A 21,598-nucleotide genomic window follows, 5' to 3' on the forward strand; every position below is an offset into this window, starting at 1 on the left:
CCCTACTTCACCTCATGTTGCTGCTCGAGGTCCGGGGGGGGCGTTTCCCCCCCCCACTTCCCCGCCGCTCCTCGCTCTTCTTTTATGAGCCGGCCTGGTTGCTCTCCGTAGGCGCCGAGGACAGGAGGAGGAGGAAGGAGGGGGGTATCCCCTCAGGCGCCAGCCAGTCCCTGCCTTGGCAACCCTCGGGTTGACTCGCCTGCCTGCACCCTCCGGTTTTCGCTGCTTGGCCCACCCCGACCACAGCGGGGAGCCGAGGGAGGGAAGGAATGGCAGGGAGAGGAGAGGGGAGGGAGAAGGGAATAAACCGACGCTGGAAGCGCCGCGAGGCTGGCGCGCGAGGGGCGGGGAAGGAGAAGAGAACAAGGGAAGGTGGGAGAGTTGGGAAAAGCAGAAAATAACGCAACGCGCAAGCGGATCGCTCGAGACACACCGGCGCGGGGGGTGGGGGGGGTGGGGAAAAGGAGGCGCGGCGGCAGGCACGCAGGAGGACGCCAAGGGGGTGGAGCGGAGGAAGCCACGCCTCCTTCCCTGGTCTGCATTCTCCGAGCGTTGCATGCGGCTTGTAATGCGGGACTGGGCGAATATAGAGATTTCGCCGGCTGGAAAGATGTCATTGGGCTGGCAGGGCGTATGTTCTTCGGGGATTGTCCGGGTTCCTTTATAAACTCCTGCGCGCATTCGGTGTTAGTAACCCCTTTCCGTTTTCTTCGTTGGCAGTCAGTGGTCGCGGGCTACCTGCCCCCTTGCAGTCTTAGAGTGCTCCGGATCGGGCCGTTCGTGCGTCGCGATTATGCATCTGTAATTGTGGAGTGTTAATTATTCTTGTTGATTATTCCCACAGAGTTGCGGTTCTGAAACGTCTCTTTGTCAGATCCTCTGCATGCATCCTATACTGTAATGCATTGGTTATTTGCTGAATATTGTTGGGTGGCATATATCATTGTTTAAGCAATGTAGTTGATGTACTGTCGTCTCTACAGCTAGCCTTAGATTTCTTAATCATTAAATGTTACCTCGTTATCAAGCACCTTGTCATTCAGTCCACACCAGTTTTCTTTCTTACAGTTTTGTCAGTATGTTCTGGGTACAGATTATCTCACAATAGAAAAAGCATTCCTGTTTTAATTCCTAAATCTTAAACTATTCTAATTTTATTTGGGGGGAAACTGTTACTTGGTGGAACTTTTTCCAAGTAAATTTGGTTCTGGTTTCATGCATAATTACTTTAACTTAGCTTCACACTAGATAGGTTTCATAGGATTGGACTATATATTTAATTGCAATCAAATATTCCGGCTCCTGCTCAAGTCCATATATGCCTTTGGAAATTCCCCAATTGAATTCAATGAAGTATGTACAAATAAGGATGATTGTTAAATTAGAGAAGACACAGATCAGAAAGATGTGTGACTGACTTTTCTAATTGCAATACTATTGTGATTTAGCTACCTGACAAGTCTAATTTTCATTTATATATTTTTCTCTTCTGGTTTGATTTAAAATAGAAACTGAACCCATACTGACGACATTTGTCTTGTTTGATTGAACAATCAGTGAAGATACTAGATTACTGTAATTAATTAAAAGGTTTACCTAATCTTACAATATTACTTGGCTGGCAAGTGTAGAAGAGTTCCAAAATAGCATTGAGGAAAGTATAGGACAAAGTGGAAAACATAAACCAGGGGTGTCAAACTCAGGACCCGGATCTGGCACGTGGGGCTGCCCTTAAAACAGCAAAGGACTGGCCAGCGGTGACTGCCAGCGAAAACAAAGCTTGTGAGGGCTGCACATGGCCCTCACAAACTCCGTTTTCACTGGCAGAGTGTTGCAAGTGGCTGTTGCAGCCGAAAACAGAGCTTGGGATCCCATTTTCGCTGGCAGAGCGCTCGGGCCACCACAGGTGTCCCCCCCCCCGACATGAGTGACATTGAGCTGGCCACGCCCACAGTGGCCACGCCCATCCTGGCCCTTGAAGTCAAACACAACCCACAAGGAAACCGAGTTTGATACCCCTGACATAAACCTAGCCAAGAAAGACAAGAAAGGCACTCAAAATTGCCCCACCTTGATTCTCTTTGTTATAAGAGGGAGAGAGAAATGTATGACTTTCAAGATTCTGTTATTACACCCTAGAGCAACAAAGTAGAATTCCAATAGTTCATCCTATCTCTGTGTCCTAACCTGGCTTACTTCAAAGAGCTGGTAAGCCTTCATTACTTCAATAATTCCTTCCCCATTGTCCAGCCAGGGAGAACTTAGCATGACTTGAATATTGCATCAAGTTCTGGAGACATGTTTTATGACTGCCAGGCTTCAATGTATTTTGTAAGGAAGGGTAAGTTTATGGGAATTGTGCTTTCAGCCACCCAGCATCAGACAACTGATAAGATAGGGCTTGCCTCACATCTGAATGGACAAGTTAACTACCTGACTCTTAATTATGGCATACTGTGGAAGTTACATTAAGCTCTTCCACACAACTTGCTAATCATGGAGCCGAAGTCCTTCAGTAAATAATGACTTGCCAAGAAAGCAGTTGAGATGGTTTTTTCCTCCTGCACTTATAGTTTTCCAACTTCTTCCATCAGAAATCTAGTCTGTCTAAAATGCAACGTGGGGTCCTTGATGCTCTTTGAGCTTGGCTGTTTTTTTGCATATATTCTATTACCAAATTAGTAACATCATCAGTGTGCAGTTCAACCCTACAGATATTTTCTAAAATACATCATATCAAGGTAAGTTTAAGAGTAGGGCACATACACAGAGCGGTTTTTAGGACCATTTACCTCTTATTGCGAGGGGGAGTTATTTTTCTCCCACTTTCCCCAAAAGCCATTTCTTCCATCTTTCTTGTTGAAGTGACTGGAGAAGTGGGCCTTTTTGATGCATAGGACGGGATATCAGGTGACACTCTGATGGAAAGTTATTTTAACAGCAAGAATGCTGGCTGCAGATCTGTTTACCTACGTAGTATATGTGCACTACCTCTCCAGGGAGATGGGGCTTATATATACATGCCCAGAAGACTACTGCACACATGTAAAAATTCGCTGCTTCAGTGAAAGCTGCAGGGGAAAGCTGGGAGTAGAGAGCAGTTCTTCATTTGGTGTCCCTTTTGGTAAAGCTGCCCTTGATTGACTTGAGGTGCCAGATAAAGAACTGTCTTCCCTGCTTCCTTTGTAGGGGAGAAGGGAAGCAAGATAGCACTCATCAGCTGCTTGGCAGAGGAAATGCTAGCTCAAGATCTACTCACTCATAAGCTGGGATTTCCTTCCAGAGGAAAGAAAGCAAAGGGCAGCAACTCTGTAAGGAAAGGGGACCCATTTCCCTTCCTTGGTCACTTAATTTTCCTGCCAAGGCATAAGAAAAGGAACCAGGTTGATTCTTCCTCCTCCTGTGAGTATCAGGAGGAGTGGGAAAACTATGATTAGGAAATCTGCTTTCCCTCCCCCACCTTTCTCCTGCAACAGAAGAGGAAAGCAAATGGAATAATCCTGGTCATCCTAGGTGATAGCTCCATGGAACTGGAAATTTAACTTACAAGTTTTGTGGACCTTTTATTGTCAGTTAATAATACCAAAGGAAATGTTCCTGGCCGCCCTCTTCTCCCAGCTTCTCAGGTAGATAATATAATACTCCTGTTTCTGGTCAAAGCAGAATAGGAGCTTGAACTGCAGTTAGCACTTCATAAATCAGCTACTTTTCTAATGGCTTCACTACCAGTTTATAGCTCTCTAATACTGATTATGCTAATATATAATTAATAATTAATAATAATGCAGAAACTAGAAGGTATCTCACTGCTGCCCATCACAGGCAAGATCTTTGCCTGCATTCTCCTGAACAGATTTGTCACTGTCTTGGAAAGAAACCTTCCACAGTCACAGTATGACTTTTGTACAGCAGGCATGATATTTGCTGTGAGGGAAATCCAGGATTATGTTGTTGTTTTTCTATTCTTCGTTCTGGCTTCATTGACCTGGCAAAGGCATTTGACACTATAAACGGGGAGGTTTTCTGGACCATCCTGAGACATTATGGATGCCTGAGGAAGTTTGTGAAGTTGATTCAGTTACTATACACAAAATGACATGACAGGTCGTTCACAATAGTGATATGTCAGCTGAATTTGCCACATCCAATGAGGTGAAGAAGGATTGTGTGCTAGCCCTAGTACTGTTCAATCTGTTCTTTGCCTGCATGTTGTCACTTGCTATCCAGGCTCTGAAGTAGGGAGTTTACATTAGATATTAATTGGACAGCTCTCTGTTTCACTTTGCCACTTGAATACATGGATGAGGTGCCTCTATGTTCATTCAGGAAACTCTTTTTGTGGATACCTGTATGCTCCTGGCACCCCAAGTCGGTGAACTACTGTACATTTGATGCTGAACAAATTCTCAGACATTGCTATCAGTCTGACTATCAGACTGACAGGACTGAAGTACTTCACTAGCCCATGCGAAATACCAAGCCAGTAGAAGCAAAATCACTATTGATTATACCTAGCTGACAAATGTAAACAGCTTCAAATACTTGGAAGTATTTCATACTGAGCAATGACTCTTTGGAGAAATAATTTGACTCTATGATCAACAAAGCCGGCCAGGCTCTGGGGAGGCGGCGTACTAAAATGTTTATTCAATACAATGCCCATATCCCCACAAAGCCAAAAGTCTACAGGGCTCTGGCTAACCTTTGTCTCCTATATGCATGTGAGTCCTGGATTCTGTACCAATAACACATCAAACAACTGGAGAAACTTCACATGACCACTCTCTGCTCCATCCTTGGCATTCTTTGGCAAGGCTGTCTCCAACCTGGAGGTTTTGGATTGGTCAAAGTCTTCCAGCATTGCATCTTTCATTATCGGACCTCAGATGCAGTGGGCAAGATGTGCCATCATAATGGATGATCACTATATGCCTCATCGATTGCTCTATGGTATACTAGAAATTGGGAAGAAACATCAAGATTATCCATGGAAGTACTACAAAGATGCTGTGAAGGAAATTCTATACCACTATGACATCCAGCCAAGGGAAATAGAAGCTGCAACTGCTGACAAAACCTGTTTTGAATACAAGTGCCACCAAAAACATAGAAGACCTTGAAAAGCATCACAGAATAACACACACAGTTCTTCTAAAATGGACTTCCAGTGACTCCATTGCGCTAGACAATCCAAACTGGGACTACAGAACCGCCTCCATGTCCACAGATGAACTGCACAACAGGATACCTTCTTTGAATCCAAAGAACTACTTTTATAATACTAGATTATGGAAGATGCCTTTGAAAACTGTATTGATCACAATTCTGGGTGAAGACACACAATACTCCAGTTGGCAGGGGTGAAAGTTAAAACATGAAATCTCAGTTCATTTTTACTGGCCAGAAACACTTACATTTTATTCTGGAAAAGTTGTTGGGCTGGAATTGTTAAACCATGTATCCTGTTCTTAGCAAAGAACTGAAAAAAACAATACTCTTTCTACTCCACCCAGTCATTATTCATGAATATCAGTTTATATTATATTTTGGATAGTTTGAGTAATGACTGACATATTATTTTGAATCAGTTCATACAAGAAAAAGCAACAGTTTGCTTATGTCATCATCATTCATGCTACTTGCTTTTAGCATGTAATGACACTGTCCTTTTTTTAGAAAGCCTCTTATTTCCTCAAAAAGAACTGTTGGCTGATGTAGGATTTATGAAGAGATTAAAGGCTTCACATCTCCATGTGAACAATTAAGGTAAAAACTGAATGAAGACTTGTCATGATAGAAACCAGAGAATAGATATCTTAGTTTGAAGACATTGTGTTGGTTCAGAATGACTTTAGATGCGTTTGATCAAATGAAGTTGGCTTACTCTGAGAGTTGACTCAGCTTTTTCTGATTCCGCACTAATCTGGGAGAATCTGGCTAAGTGGCATTTTTACACTCTCCTCCTGATCATCTAGAGGGATGTTTGATTGGATCACCCTGATCTCAGCAAGTTCCTTTTGAGGCTGGCAGCCTCATTTGCAGGTCACTTGCAAACTGCTTTGAAAATAATGGTGACATGGAAATGCTCTGAGTTTTCTTTACAAGTGAAAGAAATGTTCTAAACTGAATGAATCTGACTAAATGTGCCATTAGCAATATCCTGGGATATATGCTGTTAGCCACTCTTTAATTTCACTAAAATCAAAGGAACAGTTAATCATAAAGCCTAATTAACATAATGTTGGATTCACACCCTATGATTTAACTATTTATATGTGCTGAACACAGAGCCCTTTTCAAGTTATTATCTGTCTATGAAGATACGAAAGTAAACGAGTAGAAGGTAAGGCTACAAGTATAGTTCATGCCTTCTACTTTTTCTAACTATCAGGTCTAATTGGGATTTTGAAATGTACTTCTAAATTTCAGGATGGCTGTATTGCAGATTGAAAGAAGTTTCAGAGATGAACTGTAGTGAGAGGAAAATGGGTCAATACTTTTAATAGTTACTTTGAAAATTAACAAACTATACTATATCTTCACCAGTGTGATGCATAGTAGTTGGGACAGTAAAGTCTACATATTTTTAAAAATATAACTCCTGACAACTTCAGCAACATATCTATGGAATTATTTTTTTATGACATACACCAATGCTTTCCTACTGCCTTACTCAGTGATATTTTTGACTTTGTAATCTGTCCTACAGTCTTGATAATTGTACTTGATTTCTCATTCAAGTACAAATCAAAAACAGTCCTGCTTAGCATTTAGGGATCAGCCATGCTTGGCTAAATGCTACTGCCTACCTGGGTCTACTCTTGCCAAAAATATTTTATAATCCTACTCAACTATAATATCAGCTTTTTTACAAAAATGCTCATAAATTGCTTTAAAATAATATTTTAAACTTTGAATATTTACAGGACAAAAGCCTGAGAGATAAAAAGTATGAATTAGAAGGATTGCAATGAAATCCCTTTGTTGTAAAAGGTAAAGGTAAAGGTTCCTCTCGCACATACGTGCTAGTCGTTGCCAACTCTAGGGGGCGGTGCTCATCTCCGTTTCAAAGCTGAAGAGCCAGCGCTGTCCGAAGACGTCTCCGTGGTCATGTGGCTGGCATGACTCAACGCCAAAGGCGCATGGAACGCTGTTACCTTCCCACCAAAGGTGTTCCCTATTTTTTCTACTTGCATTTTTATGTGCTTTCGAAACTGCTAGGTTGGCAGAAGCTGGGACAAGTAAAGGGAGCTCACCCTGTTACACAGCAACACTAGGGATTCGAACCGCCGAGCTGCCAACCTTTCGATCGACAAGCTAAACGTCCTAGCCCCTGAGCCACCGCGTCCTTTCCCTTTGTTGTATAGAGATATAAATAATATACTGCATCAATGGCCATATATAGAGAAGTTGTCCCTCTCCATAATAGACAGTCTGCTGTCTTCTAGATATGTTGTGACTACAATTCTCAGAATTCTGACTCTATTAGGGGAAGATGATCCAGAAGATATGGTTTTACTAGCTACTCTATAATGTCCTTTCAGTTCATAGTTTTGTCCTCTTAGAAGGAAAGTTAGACACTTATATTTTGTACATACTCTTCGTTGGTGTTTATTGTGTTCCCTGTTTACAATATCTCTTTTGGGATGGAGGCTTGACTAGATAGCATTATAGGGGGGAAAATAAGCAGTCTGAAAACAATAAAAATACGTGCTCTCTCCACTCACAGTGGTGTAGTTTTAAAAGGTATATATTAATATTGCAAAGAGGTTCATTTTATAGAATTCAGTCTTTTTTTCCTATTCCTATGGATTATGCAGCTCTTGTAGCTACTGTACTAGAAATATGCTAGGTATCATTGACACTTTCAGTTTCAAGTATCTTGAAGTTCAGCCTCCTTTTCAGAGTGAGTAGCCAATATCTCCTTTTCAGGACATACTGCCATCTTCATGAAATTGTCCCGATATGATCTTATTATTTTCCGGAATAAATTGTCAATCCATTGATTTCAAACCATCTATATAATGCTTTATTGTACCATTGTCCTTCTGTGCCAGAAGAAATGAAACGTTTGGTATATGCCTGTCAGGTTGATTCTTTCAGTCTGATTTTACTGCAAAGCATAATGCTTAAACACATTTTATAAATAAATGTAAAATAATTCAACTGAGAATATTCCTGTCAGAGTTACTGAAGTCAGTAGAAGTTCAGTCATACCATCTGATCTTCAAGGACTGGCTCAACAAAAATACATTTCAGAATGTTCTTCCATGAACAACCTAGGTTGGACATGGCCTTTTGATTTTAGCAGTCCAGTTCTGTGACTTCTTTCTAATTGACTCCTTCACTGATAATTTTTAATCAGATAGAATTTCTTTTACCGTGTTTTCATGAAAATAAGACATCCTCTGATAATAAGCCCAACAGTCTTTTGAGTACATGCACTAAAATAAGCCTTCCCCTGAAAATAAGCCCCTTCAAAAATAAGCCCTCCCTGAAAATAAGCCCTCCCTTAATATATTTAAATCAGAGGTGAAATCTAAAAATTTTCCCTACCAGTTCTGTGGGTGTGGCTTAATTGGGGGTTATGGCTTGGTGGTCAGGTGACCCAGTAGGCATTGCTTGGTCAGGTGACCCGGTGGGCATGGCCAATAATAATAAATAATAAAAATAATAAAGTACACAAAACAATAAGAGGTACCAAAAACCAACTTTCGCAGTTTACATGCACACAACACAACACAACACAACTGACTCACACAATGTAAAAGCAGCTGCACTTCACCCAAAATGGTCCCTGCAACAAGCAGGAACCTCACATAGCCACAAAAAGCTCAAAAACCAACTTTCACACTTTACACACACAAAATGCCACGTACAGCTTTGTGAGATTTTGTGTGTTTGTGTAGTTAGAGTGAAACACTGCAGAAACACACCAAATCTCAGCTTCACAAATATTTTATTATTTTATTTTATTGGTATTTGTAGATAAAAGCAGCTAAATTTAAAACTTCCTTAACTTTAAATTGCTATATCTAAAAAAAAAAAAACCTCCTAAAAAAATCCAATTAACTATTTTTTTAAAGCTTCCCCCCAAAAAATCCAGTTACTTACCCAATTGAAGGGACAAGGAAGGCAGACTGAGTTGCTCACCGATGAGATGGATTGCAGGCAGGCAGATTGAGGTGCTAGCTGTTGCAATTGATTACAGCAGCTGAAGCAAGGCTGGAAAAGTGAGCGAGCCTGAGAAGCTGCCAAGTAGGCAAGTGGGGACTGGGTGATTGGATGGGCATAGGTAGGGGGGGCAGGGATTTTTGCTACTGGTTCTCCAAACCACCCGCTGCCATCGCTACCGGATCACCTGATCCAGTCTGAACAGGGAGCATTTCACCCCTGATTTCACACCGGTCCCTGCCATTTCCTTTGGTTAGGATTAGGGAGACAGAGCTAGAAATCAGGTAAGATGGCAAAATGAGCCCCGTCTTGCTCCATGAGCCCCCAAAAAATAAGACCTACCCGAAAATAAGGCCAAGCGCTTATTTCAGGGTTCAAAAAAATAAGTCTTATTTTCGGGAAAACATGGTAATACTTCTTTGTGGATTTATTTTGATGGCTTGTTTCAAGACTTTATAGTTACATCTATTAGTTTGATTAATTTGTAATGTTAAAAAGGTCCTTTGAGGGTGAAAACACATTTTAGAAATGACTGGTTACTGTATATAAAATAAATAATTATATAAGATGTAAGTCATATTACAGAATGGATCTTTATCTTTACCCATGTCCTCACATGCCAAGACCACCTGGAGCTATTGTGTTGTTGACATATGACTCAGCTGCCCTTCCCTGAGCAAAATTCATAGTAAGGCAGATTGTACTAACTGAATCAAAAATGACAATCCTAAAAATAATTCATATTATGTTATTATATTACACTTGATGCATGGTCTTCATTCCCTTATATCTTCCTGCATTCTGCTGTGAAAGATAGCTTGATGGTGTCACTTCATACTCTTAAGTATTAGGCTAAATACATACAAAAATACATACAAAAGGTAATGTGATCATTTGTATTTTTGCAGCACCCTTTCTATTATTTGATTTCATGGATTGTCAGCATTTAATGTAGTATGTTATCAATCAGTTAGAATGAGGGGAGGGGTGGGGGGCAAGGGGAAGTTATGTTCAAGGAGAGTTGTAAGAGGCAGAAAGGGGGGAGGCTTCTGAAATCTACTTGGTAGAAGTAGATAGCTTTATCCAGAAAGGATCCAGACCAGTCTCATGAATTCACAGAGGGAGGAGGTGAGTCAAAAAAACTAGTTAGCCTGTGCAGAGGTCAGTCTATTGCTTTATGACATACTCCTTTGATTGGCTCAGGGATGCTCTGGCCATAATACTTTGTATTAAAAAACCATTCCCAGCACAGAAGCTTCTGGCCTAATATGGCTTCCAAAGCTGACACTTGGAGTTGGGGGGTTTTCTGGAACCCTGATACACAGATTTTCTTTGGCTAGTTAATATCTCATGGTACAACCCATCTCCCAGGGGCAAATGGAGGCACATGATATATGCAGATGAGCTTCTGGAGAAAAAGACAAGGTATGAATGCAATGAACAAACAAATTGGCTTTATTTGCATGCATACTACCAAGCACATATATAGGTATACCCTTAAGATTTTCTTTTCCTTGTTATTGTACTGAAAATTGATTTATATGTGTGGAATACAAAGAGATTTAAACCCTTATGAGGACTAATTCTATCAATGCTGGATTGACAGATTGATGTCTCTATTGTGCCACATATTGCTTAAGTGGCGAGAAAGTGCTGGGTATATGCTGAAGACATAGTCCCATTGTTTTGAGCTTACTGGATTTTTCCTTCTGTCAATGGCATGTGAGTCTTGTCAGGCATATTTAATTGGTTTATAATAGTGATGTACACGGTACATAGCCCTTCTCTTATTCACCCATTCCAATGCGGTTATACCAGATTTCATATCTATGTTACAACTGTTAGTAATAATATATGGTTGCACAAGCTCATACCCATGTATGCATATAGATATAGAAATAGTACCAGTATGTAAGGGAGATTTAAAGAAATGAAGGTAATATTTGCAACTGTGCAACATGTATGTGGTAGGATACTGATTCAATTCAAAATAATCAGGGATTCATTCATGCTGCTACAAATACCGTATATACTCGAGTATAAGCCGAGTTTTTCAGCACGTTTTTTGTGCTGAAAAACTTCCCCTCGGCTTATACTCGGGTCTATACGGCTTATACTCGAGTTTTTTTTTTTTTAAAGCCCCTCGGCTTATACTCGAGTATATACGGCTTATACTCGAGGGTTTTCTTTTTCACATTTTACGGACGGAAGCCCTGCGGTGCAGTGAGAGGGCGGGGGAGCCGCCAGCCTTCTCAGCTGAGGGAGGGAGGGTTTCCCCAACCGGTAGGTGCCTCATTTCCCACCCTCGGCTTATACTCGAGTCCCCAGTTTACCCCAGTTTTTGGGGTAAAATTGGGGACCTCGGCTTATACTCGGATCGGCTTATATTCGAGTATATACGGTACTTAACTTTTCTTTTTTTAACTGGCCCTACAGATGCCATTGTGTGTATGTAAGACATACCACATAAAAGCACCCATATAAAAATCTCAGTTCTAAATAAAGCTGCATGTAATTTGAGATCCCAATGTCCTCTTTGTGTTTATCCAGTGCTTATTATCTTTTAGGAAAATTATTTGAGCTATGCATAGACAAATTAGTCCAGTTATTTTACTAGCTTTAAAGAATTTGTAAAAAATCAAAGTGTAATGATTGCTTTAAGTCCAATTTTTCTTATATGAAATAGGCATTTTTCAGTTTAGCCCTATAGATATCTTTGACTGATATCCATTTCTCCATAAAATAATCCTGTCTAAGGTTTTATTACCCTAGAATTCTATTGGTTCACTTGATGCATATTTTTAAACCAGTGTCTTTTTACTGAAATGCCAAACTTATTTTTTGGAACATAGATTTATTTATTTATTTATTTATTTATTTATTTATTTGATTTGATTTTTATACCGCCCTTCTCCCGAAGGACTCAGGGCAGTGTACAGGCAGAAGTAAAAAAGACAATACAATGTACAATTTAAAATGTAAATTAAAAAACTTAATTATAATTAGCCCGAAACTTTAAAATATATAAAAAACTAAAATCCCATTTAAAATTGATATTAAAAATTTAAGAAATTTAAAAGACCGATAAAATTTAAGCCAGCCCCGTGCGAATGAAAAGATGTGTCTTCAGTTCGCAGCGGAAGGTCCGAAGGTCAGGTATTTGGCGTAAACCCGGGGGAAGCTCGTTCCAGAGTGTGGGAGCCCCCACAGAGAAGGACCTTCCCCTGGGGGCCGCCAGCCGGCATTGCTTGGCGGACGGCACCCTGAGAAGTCCCTCTCTGTGAGAGCGTACGGGTCGGTGGGAGGCATGAGGTAACAGCAGGCGGTCCCGTAAGTACCCAGGCCCTAAGCCATGGAGCGCTTTAAAGGTCGTAACCAAAACCTTAAAGTGCACTCGAAAGGCCACAGGTAGCCAGTGCAGTCTGCGCAGGAGCGGTGTTACGTGGGAGCTACGAGTAGCTCCCTCTATCACCCGCGCAGCTGCATTCTGGACTAACTGAAGCCTCCGAGTGCACCTCAAGGAGAGCCCCATGTAGAGAGCATTACAATAATCCAAGCGAGAGGTAACGAGCGCGTGAGTGACTGTGCACAAGGCACTTATTTATTTATTTATTATTTATTATTCAAATTTCTATACCGCCCTATCTCCCGAAGGACTCAGGGCGGTTTACAGCCTTATAAAACATAACATATAAAATAAATGCATTTTAAAACAACATTTAAAAAACTTATTCCATTAGGCCAAATTTAAAACTATAGTTAAAAGTACAAAACCCCGTTTAAAATTAATTTTAAAATTAAACCCTAGGCCAGCCCTGCACAAATAAATAGATGTGTCTTAAGCTTGCGGCGGAAGGTTCGAAGGTCTGGAAGTAGACGTAATCCTGGGGGGAGCTCGTTCCAGAGGGTGGATGAAACATAGGCCCAGACATTGGGCCTTTCCCTGGATCTATTATGCTGATCTTTAATAGAATGTTGCATGTATGAGAAACATAATCAGAATAAAGTATAAAAGATGCATGAGTGTTAATAAGTTTGCAAATTATTGAAAACAAGAATATCACCCTTATTATTTATGATGAAAGAACTGGTAGAAATAAGTGCATTGATCAAAAACAGATCAAACTATACACTCTGTAAATTGAATTCAGTTGTCAGACACCTCTAATGGAAAGATAAATTTCAGTTTAATAAATCTATCATTTCTATTATATTACCATGTTTATGATAACAATGAAAGGGAGAGGTTCTACATTCAAGATGGCATGCTGCATAATCATAGTGCCTCGTCCAAAGAACTCATCCTAAGGAAATTCTTCAGAGAAAAGGAAGCACCACATTCTGTTCTAGTGATCAACAAAGCTAGAAAGGTTGTCTCCAAGTATTCTTCCTTGAGTTCATTGAATTCATTGAGAGGTTTCCTTATATTCCTTAGCCCAATGACTTTTGTTGCTGAGCAATGAAGAGAAGCTAAATTCAAATCCAACACTCAGTCCTTCCAGCTTAGAAAACCATATTAATCCATGGCAATACATTGAAACATGTAATTTTGACTTTGCCAATCTATTGCCTTCCATTTGTGTTGATCTATTTACCATCATTCTAAGGTAACATAGCTACAACTAGTTGAAGGTGATAAGTCTTCAAAAAAGGGGGAAAAACAGATCAAGGAAACTACAGATCTATCAGCCTGACCTCAATACCAGGGAAGATTCTGGAAAAGATAATCAAGCAACGAATCACCGAACACCTAGAAGCAAACAAAGTAATAACCAAAAGCCAACATGGGTTTGTCAAAAACAGATCATGCCAGACTAATCTTATACATTCTTTGACAAAATGACAAAATTAGTGGACCAGAGGAATGCTGTCAATATAATTTACTTGGATTTCAGTAAAGCATTTGATAAAGTAGACCATAAGCTTCACTAGGTAAAGTAGAAAAATGTGGGTTAGACAGCACCACCACCAGATGGATTTGTAACTGGCTGACCAACCGCACTCAATGTGTAATCCTCAATGGAACTACATCCACATGGAGGCTGGCTGACCATCCGCACTCAATGTGTAGTCCTCATTGGAACTACATCCACATGGAGGGAAGTATGCAGTGGAGTACTCCAAGGATCTGTTTTAGGCCCATACTCTTCAACATCTTCATCAATGAATTGGACAAGGGAATAGATGGGGAACTCATCAAATTTGCAGATGACACCAAGCTGGCAGGAATAGCCAATACTCCAGAAGATAGGTTCAAGATACAGACGGATCTTGACAGACTTGAACATTGGGCGCTATCTAACAAAATGAAATTCAACAGTGAAAAAAGTAAAGTTCTACATTTAGGCAAAAAAACCAAAATGCACAGGTACTGTATATGTGGTACCTTGCTCAATAGTAGTACCTGTGAGAGGGAACTTGGAGTCCTAGTTGACAACCATTTAGATATGAGCCAGCAGTGTGCAGCAGGTGCCAAAAAAGCCAACACAGTTCTGGGCTGCATAAACAGAGGGATAGAATCAAGATCACATGAAGTGTTAATACCACTTTATAACGCCTTGGTAAGGCAAGGCACTTGGAATATTGCATTCAGTTTTGGTTGCCATGATGTAAAAAAGATGTTGAGACTCTAGAAAGAATGCAGAGAAGATCAACAAAGATGATTAGGGGACTGGAGGCTAAAACATAAGAAGAACGGTTGCAGAAACTCGGTATGTCTAGTTTAATGAAAAGAAGGACTAGGGGAGACATGATAGCGGTGTTCCAATATCTCAGGGTTGCCGCAAAGAGGGAGTCAAACTATTCTCCAAAACACCTGAGGGCAGAACAAGAAGCAATGAGTGGAAACTAATCAAGAAGAGAAGCAACTTAGAACTAAAGAGAAATTTCCTGACAGTTAGAACAATTAATAAGTGGAACAACTTGCCTGCAGAAGATGTGAATGCTCCAACACTGGAAATTTTTAAGAAAATGTTGGATAGCCATTTGTCTGAAATGGTGTAGGGTTTTCTGCCTGGGCAGGGGGTTGGACTAGAAGACCTCCAAGGTCCCTTCCAACTCTGTTATTATGAGATTAAGTTGTCATCCAATATATACTGAGGGAAACAAAATGCTGAAGACTGATTTTACCCATTTTTAATTTGTTAAATTAAATACATATGTCCATGTGTCCATGCCTTCCTCCCTCCCTCCCTCCCTTCTTCCCTTCCTTCCTCTCAGAATCCAAGCTTCTAATTTTAACAGCCCTGACTCAACTGATTCAAGATCAGAACATCACTTAGTCTGCAATTTTCTATTCATTTAAGGAGGAGTAATATATTTGAACATAGTGGATCTTATTTCTGAGGGACATCAGTGCACCATCAATTAAAATTTAAATAATAGTTGCTAAAGATGAAGCCTTGCACGTGGCACTTTTGCCAGTCATCCAGTTTCCAACACACCCCAAAGATCATGTTCCCAAACTTTAATCATTCTCTGAAATCACTTTCAGCTGAGTGGTGTCTCTGCCCTTGATCCCAGTTTTTTTTTAAATATATATATACAAGTTCTGCTTCAAGCAATAGAGTTGGATGCCACTATGGCATTATTTCTGTTTCCAAACTGTGGGCCTTTATCCAGTATAAAAAATGCTTAAGAGCAAACATTTGGAATGACTTTCTCACTATGCTACAATATGGGATACGTTATACTTGATTCTAATTTGGTGTTAATGCCAATGGCAATGTGGCAGCAGGCCTTCCCCTCCTCCAAAGTTGCCATGTGCCTCTGGCATTGTCTGCTGAGTCTCTGAGCAAGTTGCCCAGGTAACCTAAGTGTTGGCGCCAGCCCTGGTTTTTTTGTATTCGCTCTGCTCAGTAACACAGGCAGATATAATGTTTCATTGCACAGCAGAAATGTAGAAGTTGACAATCTTTTTATTAAGGGGCCAGGTTAGAACCATTTTAGATACTGATTGAGAAGAACCTTCCTACATGGACTTTATTTCATTCTGCCATTCTTTTCTTCAGTAACGCTCCTATGTCAAAGAGAATAAACTTGTTATTGGGCACCTGCCTAGCAAAATACTTTTTCCCCCCCATTCTAGCAGTAACATACTTCTATTGCTTTAAGGATATTAATACTATGTCTCTTGTAAAATATTTCTCATACACTAACATAGCAATTATACAATGAGTTATAGCATGCTAAGATTCTGAATTTCTGGTGTATTGGTCTTCTTGTCATATAATTTATTATTGAATATAGCGCACTGCAAATTTCTCACACTTTTAGTATTTCCTATCATTTGCATTAATATTTTCAGTGTCTGATATTACCAACCTGCTTTTTATTGGTATTATTTGTCAGTCTCTTTATATATATGTATGTGCATACATATGTATGTGTATGAATATATGTATATTCAAGTATGTACATATAATGAACACAAATATATTTTTCTGTCAATTTTTCTGTTATTTTAGAAATCCTGCACTTTGTTCTTCATTTACCGTATATACTCGAGTATAAGCCGAGTTTTTCAGCACGTTTTTTGTGCTGAAAAACGTCCCCTCGGCTTATACTCGGGTCTATACGGCTTATACTCGAGTTTTTGTTTTTTTTTAAGCCCCTCGGCTTATACTCGAGTATATACGGCTTATACTCAAGTTTTTTTTTTTTCTTTTTTTCACATTTTACCGGACGGAAGCCCTGCCGGTGCAGTGAGAGGGCGGGGCGGGGGAGCCGCCAGCCTTCTCAGCGGAGGGAGGGAGGGTTTCCCCAACCGGTAGGTGCCTCATTTCCCACCCTCGGCTTATACTCGAGTCCCCAGTTTACCCCAGTTTTTGGGGTAAAATTGGGGACCTCGGCTTATACTCGGATCGGCTTATATTCGAGTATATACGGTATATTGAAGAAGTGGTTTGACAACAGATTAAATAGGGATTTGGAGAAACCAAATTTTTGCAACTCCACATAATTACAATTATTGATACAGAACGTTATTTATAAAAGCCAACTGCAGAGTCACAGTTATATAGTATATATTAGATCTGAATCTAGATTAAGTCATAGTTTTCAGTTTATATAAAGCCACTGAATCACTGGGTTGACCCTAACAATCCCAAGTGATCTAAGACTCCACTCTAAATCTGAATCTACACCTTTGATCTCATTCGAGACAATGATGAATCCACATACAGACAGAATGTTGAATGACTAGCCTCGTGGTATGACCGGAACAATCTGGAACTGAATACACTCAAAACTGTAGAAATGGTGGTAGACTTTAGGAGAAACCCTTCCATACTTCCACCTCTCACAATACTAGACAACACAGTATCAACGGTATAGACCTTAAATTTCTAGGTTCTACCATATCGCAAAATTTAAAATGGACAGCTAACATCAAAAAACATCATCAAAAAAGCACAACAAAGAATGTTCTTTCTGCGCTGACTCAGAAAGCTCAAACTGCCCAAGGAGCTGCTGATCCAGTTCTACAGAGGAATTATTGAGTCTGTCATCTGCACCTCTATAATTGTCTGGTTTGGTTCTGCAACCCAACAAGACAGACACAGACTTCAGATGATAATTAGAACTGCAGAAAAAACTATTGCTACCAACCTGCCTTCCATTGAGGACCTATATAGTGCATAAGTCAAAAAGAGGGCTGTGAAAATATTTACAGACCCCTCACATCCTGGACATAAACTGTTTCAACTCCTCAAAAAGACACTATAGAACACTGTACACCAGAACAACTAGACACAAGAACAGTTTTTTTCCGAACGCCATCACTCTGTTAAACATAATTCCCTCAACACTCAAACTATTTACTAAATCTGCACTACTATTAATCTCATCGTTCCCATCACCCATCTCCTTCCACTTATGACTGGATAACTGTAACTTTGTTGCTTGTATCCTTACGATTTATATTGATATTGATTGTTTCCTGATTGCTTATTTGTAGCCTACGACTATCATTAAGTGTTGTATCATTAAGTGTTAAATTTATACCCTATGACCATGATGGCGAACCTATGTCACGTGTGCTGGAAGTGGCACACAGAGCCATTTTTCCAGGCACTCAAGCTGTTGCCCAACTCACCTTCAGCTGTGCATGCATGTGCATCTCAGCTGGTGTCTCCGATGCACATGTACGCAATTCAGGAGACCCAGTTGGTCTTCGGAGCTCTCCTGCATATGCGCACGCATTTGTACATGCGCATGAGAGTACTGGCCTGCAGTGCACGCATGCACAGACGGTGTTCACATAATAAACTTAATAAAATAATAATAACAATTCAGTACAGTAATATAGAATGAGGAACAGAATTTTGCATATAATTGCATTTTTTAGGACAGTCATGGAAGAAGAGCTGAATCAATCAATAATCAATAAATTTGATTAAATATTTTTAAAATCATGGTTATTAATATTTTAATGAATTTAAAGTATTGATATCAATTTAATTGATTCAATTTAGAGAGCGTTGTTGTACTAAAAAAAAGTCAGAGATCATCTTTGTTATATTATGTGTTTTATGTATTTTTGTCACTTTTTAATTTTGCCTTTTATTCCCTTCTCCTTTTCCCTTTGATATTAGTTTGTATTTTAATCTTTTTTTAAAAAATTAGTAAAGGTATTTTTAAAAAATAATAATAAAATGTAATAATAAAATGAATTCAAAACAGAAGAAAGAAAATAACCTCTGAATGTCAGTTTTGGAAGACAGTTTTCTTTTTGCTTCTTAACTGCCACATATTTTAGCTGGGGAAGTTGGGAGGGGGTTGTTATTGGAGCGATAGAAAGTTAGTCATAATAACATTCTGTATTCAAGGACTTTTGCCTGTGTCTGATGTAGACTGCCTGAAGATTGTATCCAATTGAGTGTGAAGAGTTGATTGGACAATGTGATGAACTTGCGGGTGTGGGGCAGGGCTGTGAACTGTCAACTGGGTGTGGAAAACGTGGAAGCTTTCAGTTTCGGGTTTTCCCAGCTGTGCCAACATGACATCTCTAATAAATTGGAACTTTGAGGAACCTCAAGCCTCAGAGCTTTATTTCGTTGGGGGTGTTCCTTGGAACCCTGACATTGAGATAGTAAATACAAATTGTAATGTAAGTGCATTATTATAAAAATTGAGATGGTCAAAGTATTATGAAGGAGGGCTTTGAAGGGGACCGAACTGGTGGTTGAACACCAGTATGAGAATTCAAATGAGCCTCTTTCTCCAATGAGAACACACTGATCCCCTTCCAGATTGGAAAGCTTTAATGAGGCAGGCATCATTTCTGCGCAAGCTGATTCTGGATGCATTGTTTGAAATAATTAATTCTTGATTAATTGAATTTAAACTTAATTTTAAATGTATGGTTCTTATTTATTGTTTTAATGTTTTATACAGTAGTTTTGATAGTATGACTCTATCTTCCTAGAGTCGCCTTGGCGAGATGACTGGCATAGAAATGTAATAATAAATAAATAAAAATTATATGCTGATGATGTGGATTGTGAAACTCTTGAAGGTAAGAGATGTGGGTGGCCTTTTCTTAGCTGAATTTGGGGAGTGCAGGTGTACTCAGAATATCAGCTAGTATGGGACTAGCTTTGTTGTATTTTATGGTAAAGAACATGACTAAGTTTAGCTCTCCATTATTTCCAACTCTGTATGGGGTCAAAGGAACCATTTTGAAAGAATGGCATCTCTAGATGGTAGCAGTGAGAAGAGCTCACCCAATCCAGCTTGGAAAACATGTAGCTCCCTTCTCTCTCAATATATCACAAAGAAAATATGTGCAGCTATACATTTTTCAAAATTCTCACTAAACTGAGATTGAAGTAACATTGGCAGACAAGTTACAATTTTATAAGAAAATTGAACATGCCAAATGTCATAGAGATTGATGCAAGAAGGCTGCGCTATGCTTCTTTAAAACCTACTAAATGTCATCAATAGGGGAAAACGTGATGACATTTGCAGTGGGAACTTAGTGGGAACAGCCATGCCAAAGTTCAGACACTACGAAAGAAATGGCATTCGCAAGAAATCATGACCCTTCATATATAAGCTAGAGATCATTGTTAAAGGCCAAGGAGGCAACTTAGGGATTAACTTTCTGCTCTCGTCTGAGGGATAAATTACTTAGTAGGTCAAATCAGCTAGCAATACAGTTTGGAGAAGATCATTGTAATCAGGACAACAGACTGCCAAGAATCATTCATAGCCACAAGGAGTAAATAATTCTGTGTTTCCCCAAAAATAAGACCCTGTCTTATATTTTTTTGAACCCCGAAATAAGTGCTTGGCCTTATTTTTGGGAGGTCTTATTATTTTGGGGTGTGTGGAGCAAGATGGAGCTCCTCTTGCTGTCTTACCTGATTTCCAGCTCTGTCTCCCTAACTCTAACCAGAGGAAATGGGGACAGGCTGCGCATTTTTGTGGAGAGCTTATTTTTGGGGAGGGATTATTTTAGCACATGAGCTCAAAAGCCCGATTGGGCTTATTATCAGGGGATGTCTTATTTTTGGGGAAACAGGGTACAATAACAAAAGCTCTCTTATCTCATGTTCCCTCCATCTGCTCAGATGCTACTATTGGGTTGCCAGAGATGGTCTGATTGCAATTCTGATTTTTTTTTTTTTTTTTCAAAAAGTTTTTATTGGTCAAAAAAGGTTTATACAAATACATATCAGGTATGGTAAATTTTCATTTTTCTCATCCAAGATAAGAATTTTGCTCAAATTTTTTAACACATACAACAGCCATATGGCAAGCAGGTGACACGAAGTAGCTAAGTTTACAAATCTTACATACGCAATAAAGAAGGGTCAAGAATAAACAGAATATCATACAAAAGAGAATAAGGAAAACCAACACAATACCAAATATCTTTATCACTTCCTAGTTTTGGATCTCAGAACTCTGGGTTCAGCCTGACCCAACTCCAGGGCCGCAACAGCGGCAGCCGCCACCGCCCCATGGTCTATAACCTCCCCTTCTTCAATTCCTGGGTCATCTGATTCCAGGAGGGCTTTGTGTTCCTCCACGTAGGCCGTAGCCTCCGCAATTGTACTAATTTTTTTCGTAATGCCCTCCCGGAAAATCATCAATCCCTCTGGCATCAGCCATCTGAAGCCTACTCCCTTCTGGTACAATTTGCTTGACAAAAAATAATATTTCTTTCTCATTTCACGTACCTGTCTGGGAATCTGCCTCAGAATGGCTATCTCCCTGCCCCTGTAAGTCAGTGCCCCACTCCTATATTTTCTAAGAATTTCATCTCTCGTCTCTCTTCTCACAAATTTGACATGAACCTCTCTGGGAACTGCATGCGTGCGTGCATATTGTGAATTAACTCTATAAACTCGATCCAGATCCCAATTCATGAAATCAACACCTCTCCCAAGAAATTCTCCCAACAATTTAGTCAGAA

The 21,598-nt window shown here is 39.8% G+C and overlaps 1 protein-coding gene and 1 long non-coding RNA gene across 4 annotated transcripts in view; one reads left to right on the plus strand and one right to left on the minus strand.

Moving 5' to 3' along the window:
• The window catches only part of ENAH (ENAH actin regulator), a 90,371-nt gene extending 89,936 nt beyond the window's left edge, over nt 1–435 (minus strand). For both annotated transcript variants that reach the window (XM_058165514.1, XM_058165515.1), the window contains exon 1: nt 12–435. In XM_058165514.1, the coding sequence (XP_058021497.1) occupies nt 12–16 (5 nt within the window). In that variant the 5' untranslated portion in view covers nt 17–435. The remainder of the gene's footprint in view (nt 1–11) is intronic.
• LOC131189359 (uncharacterized) overlaps nt 1–21,598 on the plus strand; it is a 32,353-nt gene that overhangs the window by 602 nt on the left and 10,153 nt on the right. The gene's annotated exons all lie outside the window — the stretch shown is intronic.

This window comes from Ahaetulla prasina, chromosome 1, assembly GCF_028640845.1.
Source record: "Ahaetulla prasina isolate Xishuangbanna chromosome 1, ASM2864084v1, whole genome shotgun sequence".
In the NCBI taxonomy this organism is placed as follows: Eukaryota; Metazoa; Chordata; class Lepidosauria; order Squamata; family Colubridae; genus Ahaetulla; species Ahaetulla prasina.